At 24.1% G+C, this 22,953-nt stretch overlaps 8 protein-coding genes across 8 annotated transcripts; 3 read left to right on the top strand and 5 right to left on the bottom strand.

Moving 5' to 3' along the window:
- Positions 1-419: 419 nt before the first annotated feature.
- On the top strand, positions 420-2,954 carry PCHAS_0914100 (DNA mismatch repair protein MLH, putative; the record flags this gene model as incomplete). The annotated part of the gene is made up of 1 exon (XM_740546.2): positions 420-2,954. One exon carries the CDS (start codon positions 420-422, stop codon positions 2,952-2,954), a length of 2,535 nt encoding a protein of 844 aa, XP_745639.2.
- A 2,487-nt stretch (positions 2,955-5,441) lies between these two features.
- Positions 5,442-6,218, top strand: PCHAS_0914000 (GTP-binding nuclear protein RAN/TC4, putative; the record flags this gene model as incomplete). The annotated part of the gene is made up of 2 exons (XM_740547.1): positions 5,442-5,559; positions 5,692-6,218. The coding sequence occupies 2 exons, from the start codon at positions 5,442-5,444 to the stop codon at positions 6,216-6,218; spliced, it is 645 nt and encodes a 214-aa protein (XP_745640.1).
- A 720-nt stretch (positions 6,219-6,938) lies between these two features.
- PCHAS_0913900 (peptidyl-tRNA hydrolase ICT1, putative) lies at positions 6,939-8,058 on the bottom strand (the record flags this gene model as incomplete). The annotated part of the gene is made up of 6 exons (XM_016798095.1): positions 6,939-7,019; positions 7,215-7,283; positions 7,402-7,472; positions 7,579-7,634; positions 7,781-7,857; positions 7,951-8,058. 6 exons carry the CDS (start codon positions 8,056-8,058, stop codon positions 6,939-6,941), a joined length of 462 nt encoding a protein of 153 aa, XP_016655349.1.
- A 360-nt stretch (positions 8,059-8,418) lies between these two features.
- Positions 8,419-10,086, top strand: PCHAS_0913800 (tyrosine--tRNA ligase, putative; the record flags this gene model as incomplete). Its single annotated transcript, XM_734899.2, has 1 exon — positions 8,419-10,086. The coding sequence occupies one exon, from the start codon at positions 8,419-8,421 to the stop codon at positions 10,084-10,086; it is 1,668 nt and encodes a 555-aa protein (XP_739992.2).
- Positions 10,087-10,263: 177 nt separating this feature from the next.
- On the bottom strand, positions 10,264-11,283 carry PCHAS_0913700 (conserved Plasmodium protein, unknown function; the record flags this gene model as incomplete). Its single annotated transcript, XM_734900.2, has 1 exon — positions 10,264-11,283. One exon carries the CDS (start codon positions 11,281-11,283, stop codon positions 10,264-10,266), a length of 1,020 nt encoding a protein of 339 aa, XP_739993.2.
- A 1,926-nt stretch (positions 11,284-13,209) lies between these two features.
- On the bottom strand, positions 13,210-13,596 carry PCHAS_0913600 (conserved protein, unknown function; the record flags this gene model as incomplete). Its single annotated transcript, XM_739461.1, has 1 exon — positions 13,210-13,596. The coding sequence occupies one exon, from the start codon at positions 13,594-13,596 to the stop codon at positions 13,210-13,212; it is 387 nt and encodes a 128-aa protein (XP_744554.1).
- Positions 13,597-14,730: 1,134 nt separating this feature from the next.
- PCHAS_0913500 (conserved Plasmodium protein, unknown function) lies at positions 14,731-19,398 on the bottom strand (the record flags this gene model as incomplete). Its single annotated transcript, XM_739460.2, has 1 exon — positions 14,731-19,398. The coding sequence occupies one exon, from the start codon at positions 19,396-19,398 to the stop codon at positions 14,731-14,733; it is 4,668 nt and encodes a 1,555-aa protein (XP_744553.2).
- Positions 19,399-20,266: 868 nt separating this feature from the next.
- PCHAS_0913400 (ubiquitin carboxyl-terminal hydrolase UCH54, putative) lies at positions 20,267-21,526 on the bottom strand (the record flags this gene model as incomplete). The annotated part of the gene is made up of 1 exon (XM_735855.2): positions 20,267-21,526. One exon carries the CDS (start codon positions 21,524-21,526, stop codon positions 20,267-20,269), a length of 1,260 nt encoding a protein of 419 aa, XP_740948.2.
- Positions 21,527-22,953: the final 1,427 nt, after the last annotated feature.

The following is a 22,953-nucleotide window of genomic DNA, read 5'->3' as shown; positions in this document are numbered from 1 at the left end:
TGTAAATTTGCGAAGCATATGATAAGTTGGAAATAAACAAGCGAAATAAGCAAAATAATGAATATGTAAATAAAAAATCTTTTCGTTTTCTCATTTAAACAAGTATACATATTACACAAGCATAAATATATTATATAAAAATAGGAGGTTCATGTCTAAGCACACCTTCTGATTTTGCATCGGATGAAAGGAAATATGAATATTCAAAAAAAGGAATAATATATATTCTCTACACCTTTTATCATATAATTATTGCAAACAATTACATCAATTTCCAATGCCGTTTTTTTTTCATCTTTCACATAGTTTACATCTTCTTAACTAGTTCATATGCATCATAAGGCTGGGTGCGTAGAAAAGTAGCGAGCCATCTGGTATAACTAGCTGAATTATTATTCTCCGATGCTGTGTTTCACAAAATGGGCGACGTAAAAGATAACAAAATAAATAGTGAAGAAAATGAAGGACGAATAATAAAACTTTGTAAAGAAGATATTAATCGGATAGCAGCAGGAGAAGTTATCATTAGGCCATGTAATGCATTAAAAGAATTAGTTGAAAATAGTCTAGATGCCAACTCAACGAATATAAGCGTACAACTAAATAAAGGTGGGTTAAAGTCAGTTCAAATAATAGATGATGGAGATGGTATACATAAAGATGATTTATATATAGTTTGTGAAAGATTTACAACAAGTAAAATTAGTAGCCATAAAGATATAAGAAGTATAAAAACTTTTGGATTTAGAGGAGAAGCATTAGCTTCAATTTCGCATGTTTCTTATTTAACAATTACAACAAAAAAAAGAAAATCATTATCTTGTTATACATGTTCATATAAAGATGGTAAACCAACACAAAAAGAACCAACTGCTTGTTCAGGAAAAGATGGCACAATAATTCGATTTGATGATTTGTTTTATAATATGAAAACGCGATTAAAAACGTTAAATCACAATGATGAATATAATAAATGCTTAGATGTTTTACAAAAATATTCAATACATTATCCACATGTTACTTTTACATGTAAAAAATGGCTTAGCAATGTCGTTGATTTAAGTACGTATAATGCAGGTAAAGGAATTGGAGGAATGGGAGGAATATATGTCATAAAAAATAAAAACAAAGAAAATTTTAGTGACGTTATTTCGGAGGTAGACAATGAAGAAGAGAATCCAAAATTTTGTGAAAAAATTAATGAAAAAGGATATACAGAATATGAACAAAAAATATTAGATGAAGAAAAAGAGCTAGATAAAAATTATGAAAAATATCTTAGTAATACAAAAACAATTATACAAAAAATATATGGTAGAAATGTTTCAAAAGAATTAATTCCAATATTTGTAAATGAAAAGATTCCGACTTTTTTTAAATGTTATGGTTTAATAAGTGCACCTTCTTATATTGCAAAAAAAAGTTCATATATATTTTTTATAAATGATCGATTAGTAGAATCAAATATATTAAAAAGAGCATGTGAGAATCAGTATAATAATTTTTTAGGGAAAGGAAATTACCCATGGGTTTATTTAGCACTTCGATTAAAATATGACATCGTTGATATTAATGTACATCCAACTAAGAAAGAGGTTAATTTTTTATATCAAGATGAAATTGCTACATTGATATCTAAAAAAATCGAAGACGTTTTAAAAAATATAAATAATATGAGAAGTTATAATGCCCCTACTGTTAATTTAATGCAAACTAAGTTCGATTTAAGTACTGGAAAAATAGACATCAAAAAAGAAAACACAAATAATATCAATTGTATAGATGAAAAAAGCGGAATAAAAAAAACAATAGACACCAAACGAGTAAGAACAGATTATAAACAAATAACATTAACCAATTATTTTGTTAAAAAAAATGATAAAGATAAAAAAGAAATAGAATTATATGAAGATAATGAATATGAAGTATTTCAATTGGAAGCACCAAAACCAGCTTTATATAACGTCAGTCAAGACAAACATATTAGTAACATATGTTATGATAGAAAATATCCTTGTGAATGTGATGAAATTAGTAGCATTAAAAAGTTGAGAAAGATATGTGAAGAAAAAGAAAAAAAAGAATTAACCGATTGTTTAAAAAATTCGATATATGTTGGACCAGTTGATAATATCCATAGTTTAATCCAATATAAAGAAAAATTATTAATGATAAAAATGCCATTAATTATAAAAGAAATTATATATCAATCTATACTTAATAGGATAGGAAAAATACCTCCATTCAAATTTGATCCACCTATTCCTTTATATGATCTTTTATTAGTTGGGTTAAATAATTCCTATTCTGGTTTTTTTGAAAATCCTAAATATGCAAATAAAAATGTCGAACGAGTTTGTAATGAGTTAGAGCAAATATTTTATTCCTATGAAGAAATGTATGCTGATTATTTTTCTCTTGTAATTGAAGATGGTCATATTGTTACTTTCCCATCATGTTGTGGTGAATATTTTCCAGGACAAGAATTTTTGCCATTATTATTTTTACGGCTAGCTAGTCAAATAGATTATGAAAATGAAATTAATTGCATAAATGGAATATGCTACTTACTAGCCAACTTTTATTCAAAAATTACTTTAACTTCTGATACGGAATGGACATATCAAGATGAGCTGAAAATGATAAAAGAACGTGAAATAGGGATGTTACAAAATTTAAAAAAAGGAAATAACTCTAAAAATGATGGACAAACAGAAGGAAATGCACAAAATGATAACATCAATTTTGATAGTATACTTGGTGATGAAACTGTTATAGATGTTAATAAACATTTACCAGTCTCAAAAAATATTAACTTAGTTTTTGAAAAATATTTTTTTCCTATGATTCAGTTAAATAACTCTATGAAAATACCAAACATATTTTCAACCAATGGATATATAATCGAATTAACTTCCCTCAACCAGCTGTACAAAATTTTCGAAAGATGCTAGCCATCTCGATCGTTTCGCTTGCACACGCAGTAAAGAAAACCGTTTACTGTTTCACACCTTTTATGATCACATTTTTTATTTTTTTGTCAATATTCATTTTATTATTAAAAAGTATATACTTATGCCTATGCATAGTTATACTGTCGAACCTTTAACAATATGAAAACCTTTTGAAATAAAATCACACAATTTTGTGTTACATGCTTAGTTATGTTTTAAATTGGAAAAGAAGAAGGAATGGGGAATTCCATTTCGATATAAGAAAACATGCATTTTGATCATAAATAAAAAAATTTTAAGAATAGTATAGTGTACACAAATAATAATAGATAACACCTTAGATTTTGTATACTCTGCTTTAACACATTATATTATGTTTTTGGAAAAGGTAGATAGATTCTTTATAAAGATTGTTTTATTGGATTATTTTGTATGTGTATACAATTCCCACTTTTAGATAACATAATTAATTTTTCTACAATATGTTTGTACTTATATATGATAAATAATACGCATATCAACATACTTAGTCTCACCCTTATAGTAAAAAGAAATATATTTTTTATAAACCAAGTAGTATATAGTTTAAATTAAACAAGCTTACGGACAAAAGTAGGCGAATTTAGATAATGAAAGGATGAGATAATATAATTTGATGAACAATCAAAAGAATCATCGGTCTATGATTTTATATTTAATATTATATCTTATGAGTGTAGTGAAATAGAAAAAAATAGTAATACCCCAAAATTTTATGAAAAATTATCATAATATAAAATAAAATTAAAAAAAAAAAAAAAAAAAGGAAAAATATTAACAATGTTGATAATATGAATATATGGTGTGGTAAAATGGGTTCGCATTTTTTTTTTTTTTTTTCATAAATATTCATTTTAAAATTTATTAACTTAACATAAGTATAGGATGCATACACTTAAAAATTGTTATATATTATTATGTATGTATTTATATTCATTTTGTGCTTTGATTATTTCACGCTACTATATATTTATTTTCCCTCGTTTGCATATATATGTATAAAAAATAAATGGGTACAACCTATTGTTATTATATATACACGTGTATAATATATATAAGCAATATATTTTTATTGGGCTTTTTAAAGAAGAGAGGGGGCATATATAATATTTGGGTATAAGTATTGCCTATATAATGAGGAGTAGTACCCCATTATAAATTATTATTTACAAACTTTTGATCCTACATTATTATATTATTATTAATATATATATGCATAGAGGGTTTAAATAATATATATACGCATAATAAATTAATATTATAAGAAACCTTTTATAAATATACATAAAATTTGCAATAAAAAAAATAATACGAAAAATATATATATACTACACAATTTACAAATAATATATTATATTGCTTACATATTTATTACATAATATTTTTTTTAAATAAATGCAGTCATATTTCTTCTTAATTTCTAACATACATATATGTATAATTATATAATATATATGTTTTTTAGTGTATATTATACATTGCTCCAATATTTTATTCTTATCCCACTCGTATTATTTAATCCTTAATTTACTGTTATATATATTTATTATATTATATAATTTTTTACAAATATTATTATATTTCCATATATATATTTTTTTATTTACTTTTTTTTTTATTTTCATTTTCTCTCTTTTTTTTATTCTTATCTAAGATAAAATAAAAATAAACTTTGAAAATAAAATAAATTTGTTAAGTATTTAAACATATATCCTTAAGATATTATACAATATAACAAAGTAAGCCAACAAAAAACAAAAAAAGAATCATATGTTTTACATATACATATATATATTTTTACTATTTATTTATATATATTACCATTCTTTTCACTATACAGCTTATTCAATATATTACTCGAATATTTGTGTGATTAGTTATATATCGTGTACATATATTTTTTGTGAATTCTTAAAAATATTTAAAATGTACCATATCATACATATATATATATTTATTATATGCTATGCCATGGTTGTATATAATAGTGTAGTATCCCTGTATAAAATTTTCACCTGATTTATAAATATTTATTTACGTATAACAACATTTTTAACCTGATTATTTACACTCCTAGTTCATGCCGCACTTTAATTTCTTTGAAATTTACACATTCTGTTAAAGCTAAAAATAAAATATAATACATTTTGTGCATTAATTTGGAAATCCTTTGTGGAACTTCTTAACTATTCTATACATATCTACATTGTTTAAATAAAAAATATTCACACTTTTATTTAATACGTGCAAGGGTATGCGTATTCAAATAAGCAAATCCTAAAGCCCATATTTTACCTGCATAATCATATTTATTGTTGTTTTAATTTTTTTTTTTTTTTTTTTAATGCATAAAATAGCTATATGGCCCCAAAATTACATGCACGTACATGTAAAACATACTCATGTACATAATTTTTTTTTTAACGTACTTATTTAGGTATTATCAAAATGGATAATCAAGAATTTATTCCACAATATAAACTTATTTTAGTTGGTGATGGTGGTGTTGGAAAAACTACTTTTGTCAAGAGGCATTTGACAGGAGAATTCGAGAAGAAATATATTCGTAAGTCAAGAAAAAAAAAACATAAACCGCCATAATATGCGTGTGCAACCTTCATGAGGACGTTGGCATATCAGTTACATATTATTTTTTCTGCATACCATTTCATTTATTTTTTTTTTTTTTCTTCTATAGCAACTCTTGGTGTGGAAGTACATCCTTTAAAATTTCAAACAAACTTTGGAAAAACTCAATTTAACGTTTGGGATACAGCAGGTCAAGAAAAATTTGGAGGATTAAGAGATGGATATTATATAAAAAGTGATTGTGCAATAATTATGTTTGATGTATCATCACGTATTACTTACAAAAATGTTCCCAACTGGTATAGAGATATAACAAGGGTTTGTGAAACAATCCCTATGGTTTTGGTTGGAAATAAAGTTGATGTTAAAGATAGGCAAGTAAAATCAAGACAAATTCAATTCCATAGAAAAAGAAATTTACAATATTATGATTTATCAGCTAGATCAAACTATAATTTTGAAAAACCATTTTTATGGTTAGCTAGAAGATTATCAAATCAACCAAACCTTGTTTTTGTCGGGGAACATGCTAAAGCACCTGAATTCCAAATTGATCTTAATATTGTACGAGAAGCTGAAAAAGAATTAGAACAAGCTGCAGCAGTAGCTATTGATGAAGAAGATATTGAAAATTGAGGAAGTTACTAAAATGACAAGACAAAAAAATTATGTACTGATAAATGGGTAAAAAATATATATAAGGAAAATAAATAAACAAACAAGCAAAATGAATAGGAAAAATAATATACAAGGCATAAAATACTAACCAGGTTACACGCCTTACAACATTGTACATATATTACATTATATTTAACTATATAAAAACAGTGAAATGATATATTTATGTTTATTTATTTATTTCCTAATTTATATATATAAACACCAATATGAGCTTATAATAAATAAAAGCAATAAAGAAAATTCATAATTATATAATACACCTTGTCAAGATAATTTAAATATATAAGCATACATATTATATTTTTTTATTTATATATACAAACTTTTATATTACAATTCTACTATACATCCATTGCTCAATTATGTAGTTTTTCATGCACCTCTTTTCAAAGTTTCAGTATATATGCGCGCGTGTATATTTTAAATAATTTTTATTTTAAATAGTTTTTATTTTAAATAATTTTTAACTAATTATTTAAGTTATTTTTATAGATTAAAAAAAAAAATTAAACAATTTGTTAAAGTAAATCAAAAAAAGTCACAAATATGTGTGTAAATATGTCCATATCCATAAAATGGAAAATTATTATACAATTAAACACATATTTTTAAAACTGAAAAAATAACCTTATATTCTTTTTGCAACCTGTCATTAAAGGGCTGTAAAAAGTACCCTCAATCATAATCCCGTTTATTAAATTTTTTCTCTCGTCTTTTTTTTTTCTGATTAATTAGATTGTCCTTGTATTTTTTTATCTGTAGTAGCCCATTCACAATTTGAAAGTGGCATTCGAAAAAGTACATGGATTATATTTGTTAATGAAAAATACAACACATAAATGATATACAAATAAAGCCGGTTGAATAAAATAACGGACTAGCCATACATATGTAGAAATATATGTGTGTGCATTTTTCAAAAATAACTATGTTTATTTTTTATTTAATTACCTGATCGTCTGTTTTAACCAAATGAATAAACTCTTTAACGCTGGTATATTTTACTTTCTCTTTATAATTCTAAAATGTGGTTAAAAAAAATGTATTATATATCACGTAAGGAATGTACATATATGGAGAAAGACTGTTTAAAAAAGTATATTCTCTTTCCGTTTTAATAAAATGTTTAATTGTCTACCTCAGCTTCTTCAAGAATTTTTGTTAATTTATCAAAACATATTTTATAGTTAGACGTTTGTGAAGAAGTTTCTAATTTAAAAAAAAAGTCGTAAGCATATGAGGTGGCATATATTATCAGTACGAAATCATTTTATCGTATTTTTTATTTGGCTATTTAAAATGGCATAATTCAAACCTTCACATTCTATAATAAGATCATTCGTTTTGCTCAGTTTATTTTTAAAGATTTTCCTAAAGTAATAAATAGTCGAAAATATGTCGGTTTCAAAAGGGATGGATAAAAAACAAAAATTGTAAAACATGAGCATGTTGATAACTTGAAGTGATGTAGCTCCTTCTACATATACATGCATGTGAATATATAAATTATTTTTTACTTTAAATTATTTTTAACATTAGGAGGAATCCATTCTGCTGTATCAACATTAAAACGGAGTTGCACTTTTGTCTCAGCCTTTAAACCAAAAAAAAAATGAAAAAAACATATTGAAATGCATATTTAATTGTCCTTATTTTTATGAACTTTGAAATTATTTGTGTGTATAACCTTGTTGACACTTTGACCTCCTGGGCCTGATGAGCGGGTTGTAGTTTTTTGTATTTGGCTTATGGGAATTTGAAAAGATAACAATTTTTTTATGCTAAATCGAAGCATTATTTATAAAAATTTATCCCATTTGTGTTTTATGTTTTTACAATCACATATCCTTAAAATTTTTATGCAATTTTTGAAGTTTAAAACGAAAAAGCATCACATAATTCTATAATAAAATTTACTTCAAAATATAGAAAATAAAATATATAATAGTAAAAAAAGTAAAGCATAATATATATGATAAAAAATAGGGGGGCCGAAAAGGTAACGGATAAAAAATGGGGGGCCAAAAAAAGCACAAAAAAAAATTCAAAAATATTGAAAAAAAAAATTCAAAAAAGAGAACAAAATAAAGATAAAGAAATAACGAATGTAGCATGTACAACATTAAATAATTAAAAAGTATGATGGGAAAAATGTATGATGAAAATAACCAAATTGTTATTATTAGGGTTGGGAATATTACTATTTGACAATAATGTGGAAGTACGATGTTACAAAAGAAGTTTTATACTTCAATGTAACAATGGGAATAATCAACATATAAACAAAAATATTATAAAAGATAATACATGTGAATATAAAATAAAATCGAATGCTTTAAAAAAGTTATATGAACGAAAATTAATTAACTATACGAGTGATATAAAAGGTATAGATAAAATATTATATGAAAATGAACAGGAGAATGAAAATAAAAAATCAGTATATGTTGGTATAGATTTAAATTGTAAATATTTACACATAGGAAGTTTAATACCATTAACAGTTTTAGAAATATTAAGAAATTACAAAACAGATGTTATAATATTACTTGGGAATAGTACAACCAAAATTGGGGATCCATCTTTTCAAACAAACGAAAGAAAACAAACATTAAACGAAGAAATATATCAAAATGAAAAAAGTATAAAAGAAACTATAATTGATTATATTCTTAATAATGATAACTCAAATTTTAATGCAACCGATTTTCCTATGAGACAGTTGTGTGGAATGAACTTAAACCAAATGTCATTCCAAGATATTTGTAAAAAAACGGATTTACTTTCAAAAGATGAAATAATATATGAATGTAATGGGAAAGGAAGTTTACGAATTTTAAAAAATAATGGATGGTACGACAAAATGAGCGTAATTGATTTTTTAAAATATGGCGAACATTTTGGAATTCATAAATTATTAAGAAAAGATAGTGTAATAAAGAAGTATCAAAATAAAAATTTAACATTAAAGGATTTAAATTATATATCTTTACAATCATATGACTTTTTATATTTATATAAGAAATATAAAACTTATATACAAATAGGTGGATCGGATCAATGGGGTAATATACAATCAGGTATTGAATTTTGTCAAAATATTTATAATCAACAATTATATGGATTAACAACAAATCTATTGCTATATAAAAATAATATGAAATTTAGCAAATCACTATTTTATGAAAATAAAAAATTACCTATATGGATTAACAAAGAATATACACCTCCATACCTTTTTTGGAATTTTTTACGAAATGTAGAAGATCAAAAAGTTCAATCATATATAGATATGTTAACTAATTTAAATATAAATTTAGATGAAGAATTAAAAAAATCAGATCATGAAAGTTCGAAAAATAGGAATATTTCTTCATATGATAATATAATAAATTCTGCTAAAAAACAAATGGCAGATCATATCACAAATACCATTTATGGAAAAAGTGTTATTAATAAAATTCATAAAATAAATAATATAATTAAAAATAATCAGTTCAATGAAATTGAAAATTTACAAGAGTTAAAAATATTACCATATAATCAAATTAATATAAATTCAATAAAACAAAATGAAATTAACATTACAGATGTCTTGAAATTTTTTCAAATTGCTATGACAAATAAAGAAGCCAAAGAAAAGATAAATCAAAATTGTATATACATCAATACAAAACTAATAACAGATCCTAAATATGTGCTAACCATTACCGATTTCTTAAAAACTAAGGATCATAATTATTATTATGCACTCCTTAGACTTGGAAAAAAATCAGCCTACTCTATAATAGCTAAACCTGATGAAGAAAACTCTAACCAATGACGAGTTCAATAAAATTGTGGAATACATTGATACCGTTTCTGTATATATCCATTCTTTCCATGTCTTAGTTTTCATTTTTTTGTAATTCGTTTCTCTCATTAAATGGGTATACATGTACAAACCCTAAAGCTGTATCATTTTTGAATATTTAAAAGTGTCAAATTTAGTGGCATTGGGTTATCTTCTTCTTTTGGCTGGCTTACACATTTTAGCCAAACATCCAAAAATAAAACAGAAGAGAAAAAGACAAATAACTATTCCAATGGTTATTGTTACTACTTCGTTATAATTTACATTCCCAGGATTATCACGAAGATTAGTTGCAGTGGGATGAATATTAAAAGCAGGATTTTGAGCTATTTGATTTGCAGCCATAAGATTTGGAAGATTATCTGATTGTTGATAAGGTAATTGAGTAACAGGCATTGGCATGGTAGGGGGAGGATTTACTTGTCCTGGTACCGCTGCTACATTACTTGGAGGAGTATTAGGAACTGGCTGTGGTTGATTTGGTATAGCTTGTGGTGGTGGAGATTGAGGTGATGGAGCGGGCATAGGCATTGGAGGGGCAGTAGGTTGCGGCATGCCATTATTTAAATTAAAAGGGTTAGGCATGTTTGGATATAAATTTGGTGTAAAAATTTGTGGCGCTAAAGGAGAATTTCCATTAGGATTTGAACTCAAAGCAAAAGGACCTTGCATATGTTTATGAACACCATCTAATAAACCATTAACAGCTTTAGATGCTACTAATGTTAATGCTGGATTTAATTTATTATTTAATTCTATATGTGAATTTTTTATTATATTATTATTTAAAGTATTGGTTTTATTTTTCCCTTTAATCACGTATGACTCTAAGTATGTATTTTTTCCTGTATTAGTTTTATCCATATAATTAGGGCTTAGTGATTTATGTTTTTTATTTTTATATTTTTTCATTTTATTGAAACTGTTTGGATGATGAGACAAGTCTAAATTGACACCATTTTTATCATTCCCCCAATCGGGATCGTTACTATTAGCGGCTGTGGCAGTGGGCGTGCCATTGTGACTGCCCTTTTTATTAAAAACGTGTTTATTATTATTATGTGAATTATGTCCATACATATTTATATCGTTATTTTCCTCATGCCTATAATTAATGTCTGACGCTTTGTCCTTTGAATCATTACTTCTTCTCTTTATTTTATACATATTTTTTACTATTATGATTGTCTATATTTAAATAAAAATTATTATATATATCATGTTTTGTAACTTTTGTTTATATACTATATAAATGGGTTGTATTGGAATTGCTTTCCTCCTGTTTTGATGTACTTTCGATGAATGTCAAGATAGTTTGATATATTTTATCGTTATACAAATGGAGATACCATAAATAGAAAAGTAAAAAAAAACATATAAGCGTTATTATATATTTCTTTCCCTTAATTATTTCTTTATATACATACACTATGCAGACATTTAGAGAGTTGTTTTTTTCTGATAAAATATAATCTTCATATTGCCTAAAAATTGTTAACGTTTAAAATGGCGAGAAAAGCGAAAGAAAAAAAAATAAAAAAATGAAAAAGTGAAAAAAAAAATGAAAAAAAATAGTATAATGAAAATTCCAACACCCAAATGTAACAACATAAATAACTTCTTTTTATAAATGATATTTTTTTATAAAAATACGTAATGAGTGTATATATTTTTTCCTACATAAATGTAAAAAATAATAATACATACTTGTAGCTAGTTCAGATAGAGGATTTATTTTTTTTTTTTTGCATCCATTGAATAGACACATATATATCTGAAAACATTTTATAGTTCACGTTAGAAGAGAAAAAATAATATATACGCACATATATATTATATATAGGTAAAATATTATTATATTTCCAATCCTCTTTATTTTGCATAACAATTTTCTATATATAATATCATATGCATATAAATGTTTATGCACCATCCTGCATGTATATGTATGTTTATAAATTATAAACTTTATACAACTTATTCCCATTACCAAATATGGGTATATACCTACACCGTTTCTCTACTACTTTTCACTATGCCATAAAGTATAGCTCACAAATGGGTATATACTTTTTACAATGAACATAAACATTTATGAATAGGGTTGTTGTTTAAATTTTTTAAGTGAAAAATTGTAAGAGTGAAAAAGGTGGCAGCAACACTTTTGCTAAGAGTTTGCAAACGGTTTGAGAATTTCAATTTGTATGGGTACTGCGATGTAGGCAGCACTTAATCGATGATGCCTTTTCGCGTTTTTCGACTTTTTCCTTTTCCCCCTGTAATTATTGACCCTCAGCCATGTATGTGCATAGTATTCTCCGCTTGAAGAGTCGGTAAATTATAAACATAAATTACAATCTTAATTTGTTTACTAGAGTTAGAAATTGTTCTCATAAAAGTAAAAAAACATGTATATGTACGGTAGTATTTTGAAAAATGAAGGTAAAATAAAAATATGGGCATATAAATAATATTTTTTTATTTTTTTTTAAAAAAGAAATTACAATAAATATATACATATAATAAATCAAAATGCAGATAAATATGTATGGAATGGCATATGACAATATATAAATTACATTGCATTATTCTACTAATATATATATACATTGTTTTTTTTTTTGATAGCTCATGTAGTTTATTATATAGATATATATATTCTGTAAGGTAAAATACTTTTTTTGTAAATAACAAATATATGTATTAATCAGTATATATACATATTCCTACTAAGGTGTATTGACAATATCTTTGTTCATATTAGTAATTAATTAATTTTTTTTTCCATTTTATATTCTTCATATCTGATATGTTGGCGCGTCCTGGAAAATTACCACTCCTTCTGTTTTCTACAAAGTTATATCAATTTTTATTCGTTTGAATATTTCCATTTATTTAGGCATTATCGAATTAGATTTTGAAAAAAACATTCTGGAAACCTTTATATGGTCCTTCCTTTTATTTATTTATAAGTAAAAGTTAAACCAACCAAAAAATAAACATACAAAAACAGAGATATACATATGGTATATAATATAATGGCTTATTTGTATATCTACAGATCATAATATATTTATATATATATGTTTATTTTTATAGTGTCTTCAATTTTTTTATAATTGCAGTAGCTTTTGAATTTAAGGGGGATATAATGTAGTTGTTGTAATAAAAGCTAATATTATTATCACCATTGATTTTGGCTACTTTTTCATATATATTATGTAAATAATTAAATTTTGGAAAAATTAAAACAACGTAAAGTGATAAATGTATTATTCCCCATATAAAGCAATTTATTCCTGATATAAATCTTCCGAATGTTGGTGTTATTAAATGTTCAAATACAACAAAAAAATAAATATATTTTAAATAATATTCTACTATATCATATCTTTTATTCTTCATTCCATGGAAGGCCATTCCACTAGGGACTATATAAGCCACGAAAAATATTAATAACTTAACGATAAGGCAAATCATTTTTTATATAATAAAATTTTAAAAAATTATTATTTAGTTAATTCAAATTATAATTCAATTATAAATAGTATAAAAATACAATCTATAATAATCAAATAATAACTGTGGATAATTGTAAATTTATATATTTATTAACTATATAGCTTATTTATATAAATATGCTTGTTTATTTTTTATTTGATAATTAATTTGTTTTTATTTATTCGAAAATTTTTAACAATAAGAATAAAGAAAATAATTTAAATAATATTACCATAATTTTTTATTACTAATTTATTATGTAAAAAACGAGTTTTATTTATTTTGCATATTTTTTTCGAAAAATATTATAGTGTATTAAATAAGGTACATATATATTATATGCATAAAATATCCTCTATAAAAAATATATTTTTACTTATACAGTTAGTTGCGAAAAGTTTAAAAAATTAGGGGCTTAATCCTGTGCTAATAATATATTATAACAATTTATTTGAAAATATTCATTATAGTATCGATAATATATATTTTACTTTTACTTGTAAAAAAAATATACGTATTTTACCCTTATTACCCATATGCAGACTTTTTATTAATTATATATGGCCCTTAATTTAGTTACAAAAAATTGAAAAAATAAAATAAAAATATAACAATAATAAAATAGAATAAATAAAGGAAAAATAATCCAATTTTATTTCGTTTTTCCTACCGTTTTTTGGCTAACAAAATGGGCATATTTTATGATAAATTTTTATGCCCGCATTTAATACAACTATAATATTTTATAAAATAAAAATTCAAGTTCCTACCTATTAAACATTTTAATTATTATTTGTTATGAAAATGGGATATACAAAAAATAGAGAAGGCACCCCTTTTAACCTCCACAAAGGAGTTTTGTATTTAAAAATGTATATTATATATACTATATTATACATATAATTTTTTATGGTTGAATATTTAGGTTTCAAAACGAATGTAAGCATTGCTATCTTTATAAGACTGCATGCTCTGCATATGTATTGGCTTATTACCAACACTTGTATGCATATACAAAAATTATGCACAAGGTAGAGTTCGGTCACATGATAAATTAAAAAAAATATGTCACTACTTAATGCATGCATATCTAACGGGTGATGGAACCACCCCCTAGTTGTTGTTATAATTGGGTGCATGTAGAAAGGATCTTGTTTTAATATAATTTTTAAAAATTTTATAAAATCGTTTAACATTTTTTAATATTTTATAGTAAGTTATGAAACAATGGATATCTTGCATTTGCTTGAGGGTGTTAAAAAATGTATTACACATATATGATTTATAAGAAATTATTTTTTTTGAATATAAAATATTTTCTAAATACATTGAATAATCAAAGAAGTGTATCCAATACATGTCTTTTTTTGTAAACAAAATATGTGTTAGCAAATTTAATGCTCTTATATCAAATGGATTGGTATTTAAGATCTTTATTAAATATTTTTCTGATATAGCTATTTTTTTTGCACATATATAATTGTAAATACTTGAATTATATAAAATAAACGATGCCGAAAATGTAACTTTTAATGATTTATAATACAAATTTTCAGGATGAAAATATTTGTTTATAATAGTTTCACATTGAGAAAAATCTTTTTTTAAAAAAGAATAAACAAATAATTCATTATATAAAAAAATATTGTCATTGTCTAAATTTATTGCTTTAGAAAAATTCTCTTCTAAATGGCGAGTAGCCAAATGCAATTTTATTTCATTATTGTTATCGTTGCCAATACTTATATTTTGGTTATTACCTTTTTTATTACTGTATAAATCTTGGTGTATTTTTTTTATAGTATGAGAAAAATATATTAAATAAGGCTGAACATTATAAGCCCTTAATTTAAAACATGTAAAAAAAATCAACTTTTTATCCTGTCCAATTAATGTATTATTTGTTAAAGCTATTTTAAGCAAATAAACATAGCATAAATAAAATTCCTTTTTTATTTTTATACATTTATTAAAATGTTTAGAAGATCTTCTGAAATCATTTTTTAAAAAATAAATTATTCCATATATAAAATAATCTAAGTAGTCACGCACATATACATAATTAGATGGCTTATAATAATATGATTTATTTGTCTTTTTAATATAATTAATTTTTTTGTGAAATAAAAGTAATAATTCTTTAATCTTATTTTTCGTACTTATAATTATGTCTGGTATATTTATAAGAGAAGTTATATATAATATAATAGCTTCTTCATTATCATATGCCTTTTCCCTTTTTAATATATACTTACTAATATAGTATGAGTTAACAAAATCATGTTTTTTCAAACAGAACATATTTATACATATGAGTTCTTCCAATGTTATTGTATCTATATGCAAAATATTTCTATATTTATATAAATTATATTTATTCTGATTTGTATAAAATATACAAGTCTGGTTAATTATTTTATCATTGTTTGTTATAGGTGAACTTTCAATATACACATTAACTAGCTTAAGTTGTAGACCTAGCTTTCTTATAAAATTATAAATATTTTGATTTAAAAAATTTGTGTGCGCAAAATTTTCAAGTGAGTTTAATATATTTTTACAATATATTTGAAAAAATCCATATAGGATATAAAAAAACAGATCATCATAATTTATGCCCAAATGGTGGTATGCATACTTTTTTGATATAATTTTATCGAAAACTAAAATAAGTTTTTTTATAAGATTTTTGCTTTTATTCTTTTCACCATATAAACAACTATATTCGTTATTATCTATTATTTCTTTATAATTAAAATAATCACTGTCATTTTTAGCAACATACAAAATGTTACTCAAATTAACATATATATTTTTAGCTAGCTCATTTTTTTTTTTTTTTTTTTTTTGCTTAATCGTTCTGACTTGTTCATGCAAAACATTGAAAGTGTTATTATTATTATGTGGAAGCTTGCTTTTTTGTTTCTTTTTTTCTTCCCATATCTGTTCGTTGTAATTATGTGCAATATCATTATTTTTTTCCCAGTAGCTCCTTTTTTCTCGCACACTACTATGAGTGCTACTATTAGTGCGTGTCCTGCTATTTGTAACATTTTTCATATTAAAAAAGTGAAAATAATTTTTATCTCCTATATTATTACCATTATCGCTATTTTTATTCTCTTGGTTAGCTGCTCGGTTTGGCACCATATTAATTCGATAGGAATTTTTAAAGTTACATGGGTTTGGATTTTTCATATTTATATGTCTCATTTTTGTAGACATATCTCCATACGGCATAATATATTCATCAAAATTTATTTCATTGTGTGTATTCACACAGCTATTTATTTCGTCATATTTTATGTTAATTTTATTTTTCATTTTGGTTGTATAAAAATTTATAAGATTGTAAATAATGTAATTATTTTTAAAATATTTTAACAAATTATTTTCTTCATAAGTATTTAATTGATATGTACCTATTAGCTTATCTAGACAAATAAGTAAAAATGGATAAATTTCAAAACTATATTTTTTATATTCTTTTTTTTCTTCGATTAAAATGTTTGGAGGTATATTATGTTTATTTTTATTTATACTAACTCCATGAATAACTAATTTTGAATATTCGGATGTACTTAACTTATATTTATACAACTTTTCATAACATGCACCCAAAAAAAAATAAAGAATACATTTATTTAATGGATCTAGTTGTTGACGATTAATATCAAAAATGCATTTTAAGCAATCATTGTATTTCTTTAACTTTATCAATGCTTTTAAATATATATAGGTTAAATAAAAATCTATATATATATAATGATATTTATAATGCTCTATGATTGTTTCATATTTTTCGCATATGTATAAAGAACAAAATTTATGAGAAAGCATAGTAGACAATTTTAATGAGATTACATTATGTTGTTTCACTTGATTATGCATACTGTCTACACCGTTTAAGTTACATTGGCATTGTTTTATTTGATCACTATTGTATAAATCTAAATTAGGTACATATTCCTTTCTATTTAATTCGACAGTTCCCATAGGACCCAATTTTTTGTTAGTAATATCTTCTAAATGAGATGGATCATATTTAGTTTGATTTTTTAAACCTTTTAAAATTTGTTTTTTGAGCTTATTTTGTTCATTTTTTTGTTTCATTTTCAAAAAATGTTCATAATAATATATATCCATTTCTTGGTTTTCTTTTATTTTTGTTTTTGTAATATTCCGTTGCATATTTAATTCAATATTATTTTTATGGATTACATTTTTATACATTTTATTTTTGGGAGATATTTTTACGTTATCTTTATAAGTATCTAAAGAATACGTACTGAAGCTTCTCTTTTTATGATAATATGATAATATATGTAGGTTTGTATTTTCAAATTCATTTTTTTTTATTGTTTTGTCTATATTTTTTGTAAGCCTATATAAATTGTCTTCACATTTAGAAGATGATATATTTTTTTTGTATGGTTGCTCATTGATATGTTCAGAAGCGATTTCATAAAAATTGCAGGAATCAGCATTTGATAGATTATTTCTTTTTTTTTTGTTTTTTTTTTGTCTATGCTCATTTTTCCAACTTTCTGGGTATTTATTTTTTTTAAAAGAAAAAATTTTATTTTGCTTGCATAAGTTTATTATATGAGAAAAAATGAGCATCCCATCATTTTCGTGTAACAAACAATTATCTTTTAAATTTGTGCCCTTGAGTTTGTTCTTATTTTTCACAACATATTTATTATTATTGGGTAAAAAATTTGAAAAAGAAATGGAACTATCATCACTCGATGTGTATTTGTCGAAGAAGAAAGAAGAAGGGTATGGTATATTCATTGTGTCGTTTGTTTTTCCTGCTTTGCTTGACTTTTTATTTTTTCGTTTTTTTGATCGAATTTGTTTGTTCCCATTTGGTGTGTAAAAGTTGATCTGATCTTTCGAGAAATTTCCCATTTCATAATAATTTTTTTTCTCATCTTTGTCTTCACTATTTAACAAAATATCACATATATTAAAATCTTCGCAAATATTTATGTTCCTTCCATTTTCATTATTTAACTTATTTTGTTTTAAAAAATTAACATTATATATTTTTTTGTGAGGCATATAATATTCGAGTACAGAATTTTCTAATGGTGTATATGCAATGTAAGGAGACAATATAAAATCGTTATTTATTTTATTTAATTTATTTTTGCTACTTATATTTTTGTTTCCGTTTTTCAGACAATGTAAACATTCATTTTTATCGTACCAATTGTTACTATTACCACTTCTACATTTTTGTACTTTGTTTTTTTTCTTAGTTCTAAGCTTTATTCGCTTTTTGCTAGTCCTAGTAAAAAAATATATTTCCCTTCCCAGCTTATTTTTTAAATTAGAATTTTCTTTACTTTCATAATAACAATTATATAAGACCTTACAATATTTCAAAAAAAATTTACTATATATATAAGAACAAAAAGATTGAGAATTTGGATCCTCTTTAATGTTTTCATTTTCTATAAGATTGTCTAAGTATGATTTTTGAAAATAAATTTTATTAAAAACGTCAAATTTAAATGGATTATTTTTTCTATCGATACTACAACTTATTTCATCACTTGAGTTACTATTATTTTTATTTTTTTTTAAATTATCAGTGGGTCCTATTCCTAAATCATCATGTTCATATTTCTCAGCAAAGCTACAAAAAAAATTTATATCATCTTCTTCACAAATAAAATTAATATAATATAATTTTTTCTTATCTATATCATTATCAATATATTTTTTTTTTTTTTTGTTTTTTTTTATATCTATAATAATATTTTCATCCATTTTTGTTTTATTTCCCTCTCCTATGATTTGTTATCTGTCTATGTGAAAGTCGGCTTAATATTTATCATGGCTTCATGAATATTATTTAAGATTACTTGTTAATATAATCTACATATGTAGTGTTAATTCGCTTTCTCCTTAAGCTATGCATGCTCAAAGAAGGATAAACAATGGACATCTAAAATTTATAATTCCTTTTTTTCTCTTAAAAAAAATATATGTTCAAAGAGAATACGAATTAAAATGAAGTAATTAAATATGCGGAGCCAATATTTTTCTTCCCATATTGACACGATTTAACCTTGATGAAGTTATGTATAGACAAGGGAATTGAAAGAGTGTTTTATTACCAAGTGTGAATTTCTCTTTTCAATTTTTACACCTTTTCATTAACTTATATTTCGTACCGATTTAATATCCACTACGTATCCTTTATCGAGTTTGTGAAATAGTAGTCCATCTTTGATATATACATAAATTTTCACGAATATATATGCAATATAATTAAATTATTATCGCATACCTTTTATATACGTATTAAAAAAAGTACATATATGTAGACACAAAAATGGAAGAAAATTTTTGTTAATTATCACAAAATGAATGCTTATGAAATCCGATTTGTATATAATTAATAAAGAAAAGAGACCAAAAAAATGTGAAAAAATGTGAAAAAATGTGAAAAAATGTGAAAAAATATGAAAAAATATGAAAATATATGAAAAAATAGGGAAAAAACAGAAAAATATGTACGACTTACATTCCTCTCGCTTTCTAAATAGTATGCCATAGATGTTGTTAGATTATAAATTTCGATGTAGCCATATATGGAATATGGTATAGTTAATAATTTGAAAAGGGATGACCTTCATGTGCTTCGTTTTTGTTTTTCTTTTTCGTAGGATGGCTTTAAAATTTTATGTTTTGCCATTAAATTTATTGAAGATATTATGAAGGGATAGAAATTAAAAAATTTGAAAGTTCGTTCTTTATCCCAAGAAGCTTTAAGTTCTATTTCTTTGGTCAGTAGTTTTTCTAAATAATTAATTTCGATTGATGATTTGTTTGAAATGTTATGTAATTTCTCAATATCCGATGGAAGTTGATCAATACTAGGAATTTTATTTGAAAAAGAATAATCATCTTCATTGATTTCATCATGTAATTCTATATCTTCTCCTAAACTTACTAGTTTAATATTTGCTCTTTGTTTTAGGATTCTATGTATATTTATATATTCCTCTATTATAGACTGTTTATCCTTTACTATTGTTAAAATATTAAATCTGTTTTCTGTATCTTCGTTAGAGGTACTCATAATATTTATGTCTTTTTTTATATGGTTCCTTGCTATGGTTATCCAATCATTGGCTAGTCCTGTCTGTTCATCAGAATTTTCATCCGTAATTAAAATTGGGCCTTCTTGCAAACCATCTAATAGATATACACTTTTTTCAAATTCAATATAAGATACAAAATGGAATGAATTCGATTCTTTTTTTTTGTCATGATATAAATCATCATTTTCTATATATATTGGAGTTTTAAAAGAATTATGAATATTTCGTAAAAAGTTACAATTAGATAATGTTAATCCTTTCATAGTACTATCAAAATTTATACTAAATGTTTTTATATTTTCTATATTTTCATTTAATTGTATATTTTTGTTAAATATGATGGATAATATAGCTTGTGTTGCACATGCATTCGGAATAACCTGTCTAGCAAAAAATAAATTTTCAGGTACATTATGTTCTTTATATCTTTTTCGATCATATGTTTTGCCAATGTTAAATAAAAATATTATTCCATATACATGAGAAAAATTATTTAAAAGTTTATTATATTTATCTTCTAGATCTGTATTATTTATATATGGTTCTGTCCCCATTTCTGCTTCCAAACCTGCTTCTTTTTCTTTTTCATTTCTGTACTCTTGTATACTTAATATATTTTCAATTGTTATTTCATCTTTGTTATTTATATAATTATCAAAATATTCTAAATCATACACATCCTCTGCTGATATATCTTTTGCGCCCATCTGCTTCAGCATTTCATAAAATATGCAGGGGTTACTTTCGATCAAGCACCACTCCCCGATGCTATCATTTTCACTTTGCATTTTTCGTCAATAAGTGGAAAAATATATAATTTGTTAGTATTATATAAATAAGGGTAGTATATACTTGGCTTTTCTCTTCAAAGAAAAATACAGGAGATTATTAAAATGGAGTTGAAAAAAAAAATACTGTGTCAAATTGATATAATTGTACTAGGACAATATGAGAAATATTTTAGTTACGAATTTTTGAAATCATAAAATTGAAATGAGGATGTACATAAAATATTTTATACATGTTTTACATTTACTAAAATTAATATATTCTTAAAAGGATAAATGATAACAAAGAATAATTAATGGTGTTTAAAATATGTACTGAATAATGAAACCCCTATTAAACAATAAGTGAAAAATATATATAACCCAATGAAATAAAAATCTGAAATGATCGAAAAGATACGAAAAGGAAAATGTGATGGATATATATTTTTTTTTATTTAAATAAATGAAAATAAAAATGAATAAATACTAGGCACAAAATCAAATGAGCATAAAAATCGGATGAAATTTTACCTTATCATTACCCATTTTTTTAAATTTTAAAAAAATAAAAATAAATAAATGATAATTATGATACTAATAAAAATATAAAATTAATAAAATTTATGTATTATATTTGTAAGGGTGTAAGGAAAATATACCAATAAGTGTGCTACATTTTTTCCAGCCATTTATCTGTTCTTTTATCGTTCCTCAAAAATGGTTTTTAATCATTATGCATATCAATTTTATATGGTTAAATGGGGTAGTACTTTTAAATAAATACTGAGAAATATTTTAGCTAGCCAAAAGAAATATGACATTCTTTTTACACATAAATAGGGCTGCATATAAATACACATATGATGACATGGGATAAGAAATAAATCGAGTCCTTGCATGTCAAACTCTTATTGGAATGGGGCAACCGGGTATATACTAAAGTGGTGCCACTTAAGAACGTACAGTATATAGAGAGATGAATAAAAAAAAATGAAATCCGCTTTAATAAATTTCCTTTATTTTCATGGCTTTTCCACTGTGAAACTGGTCCCTATATATATGTACACACTTGGTTGTAAACATAAAGGTGACAAATTTTACACTTTTAATTAATTTTTTTCAAAGAAAATATAATTTTGATTCACAATGTGATCTGTTTGTCTATGCTATGTTCGATATATCATTGTGTATGCATTTGCATTTCTAGGATAAGGAAAGGTTAAAACAACTGTAACATATAAATAAGCAAAATAGTTAAAAACAAATAAGGGGACCTGCTTATGATACGCCCATATGACAGTGTCAAAAAGGGGAAGTAAATTAAGTAGAAATATGGTTATTCGGAAATTACAGTTTATTTTTAATAGTGCAAAACTATGTTCGAGCATTAGTAGGTTTTCCTTTTCCTTTTTCTTTTGTTGACTCTTCAACTAAGCCGCTTTAGA

The sequence above is a fragment of the Plasmodium chabaudi genome, assembly GCF_900002335.3.
Source record: "Plasmodium chabaudi chabaudi strain AS genome assembly, chromosome: 9".
NCBI lineage: Eukaryota > Apicomplexa > Aconoidasida > Haemosporida > Plasmodiidae > Plasmodium > Plasmodium chabaudi.
Note: the sequence above shows the minus strand (reverse complement) of the source record. Positions and strands in the feature narration are given on the sequence as shown.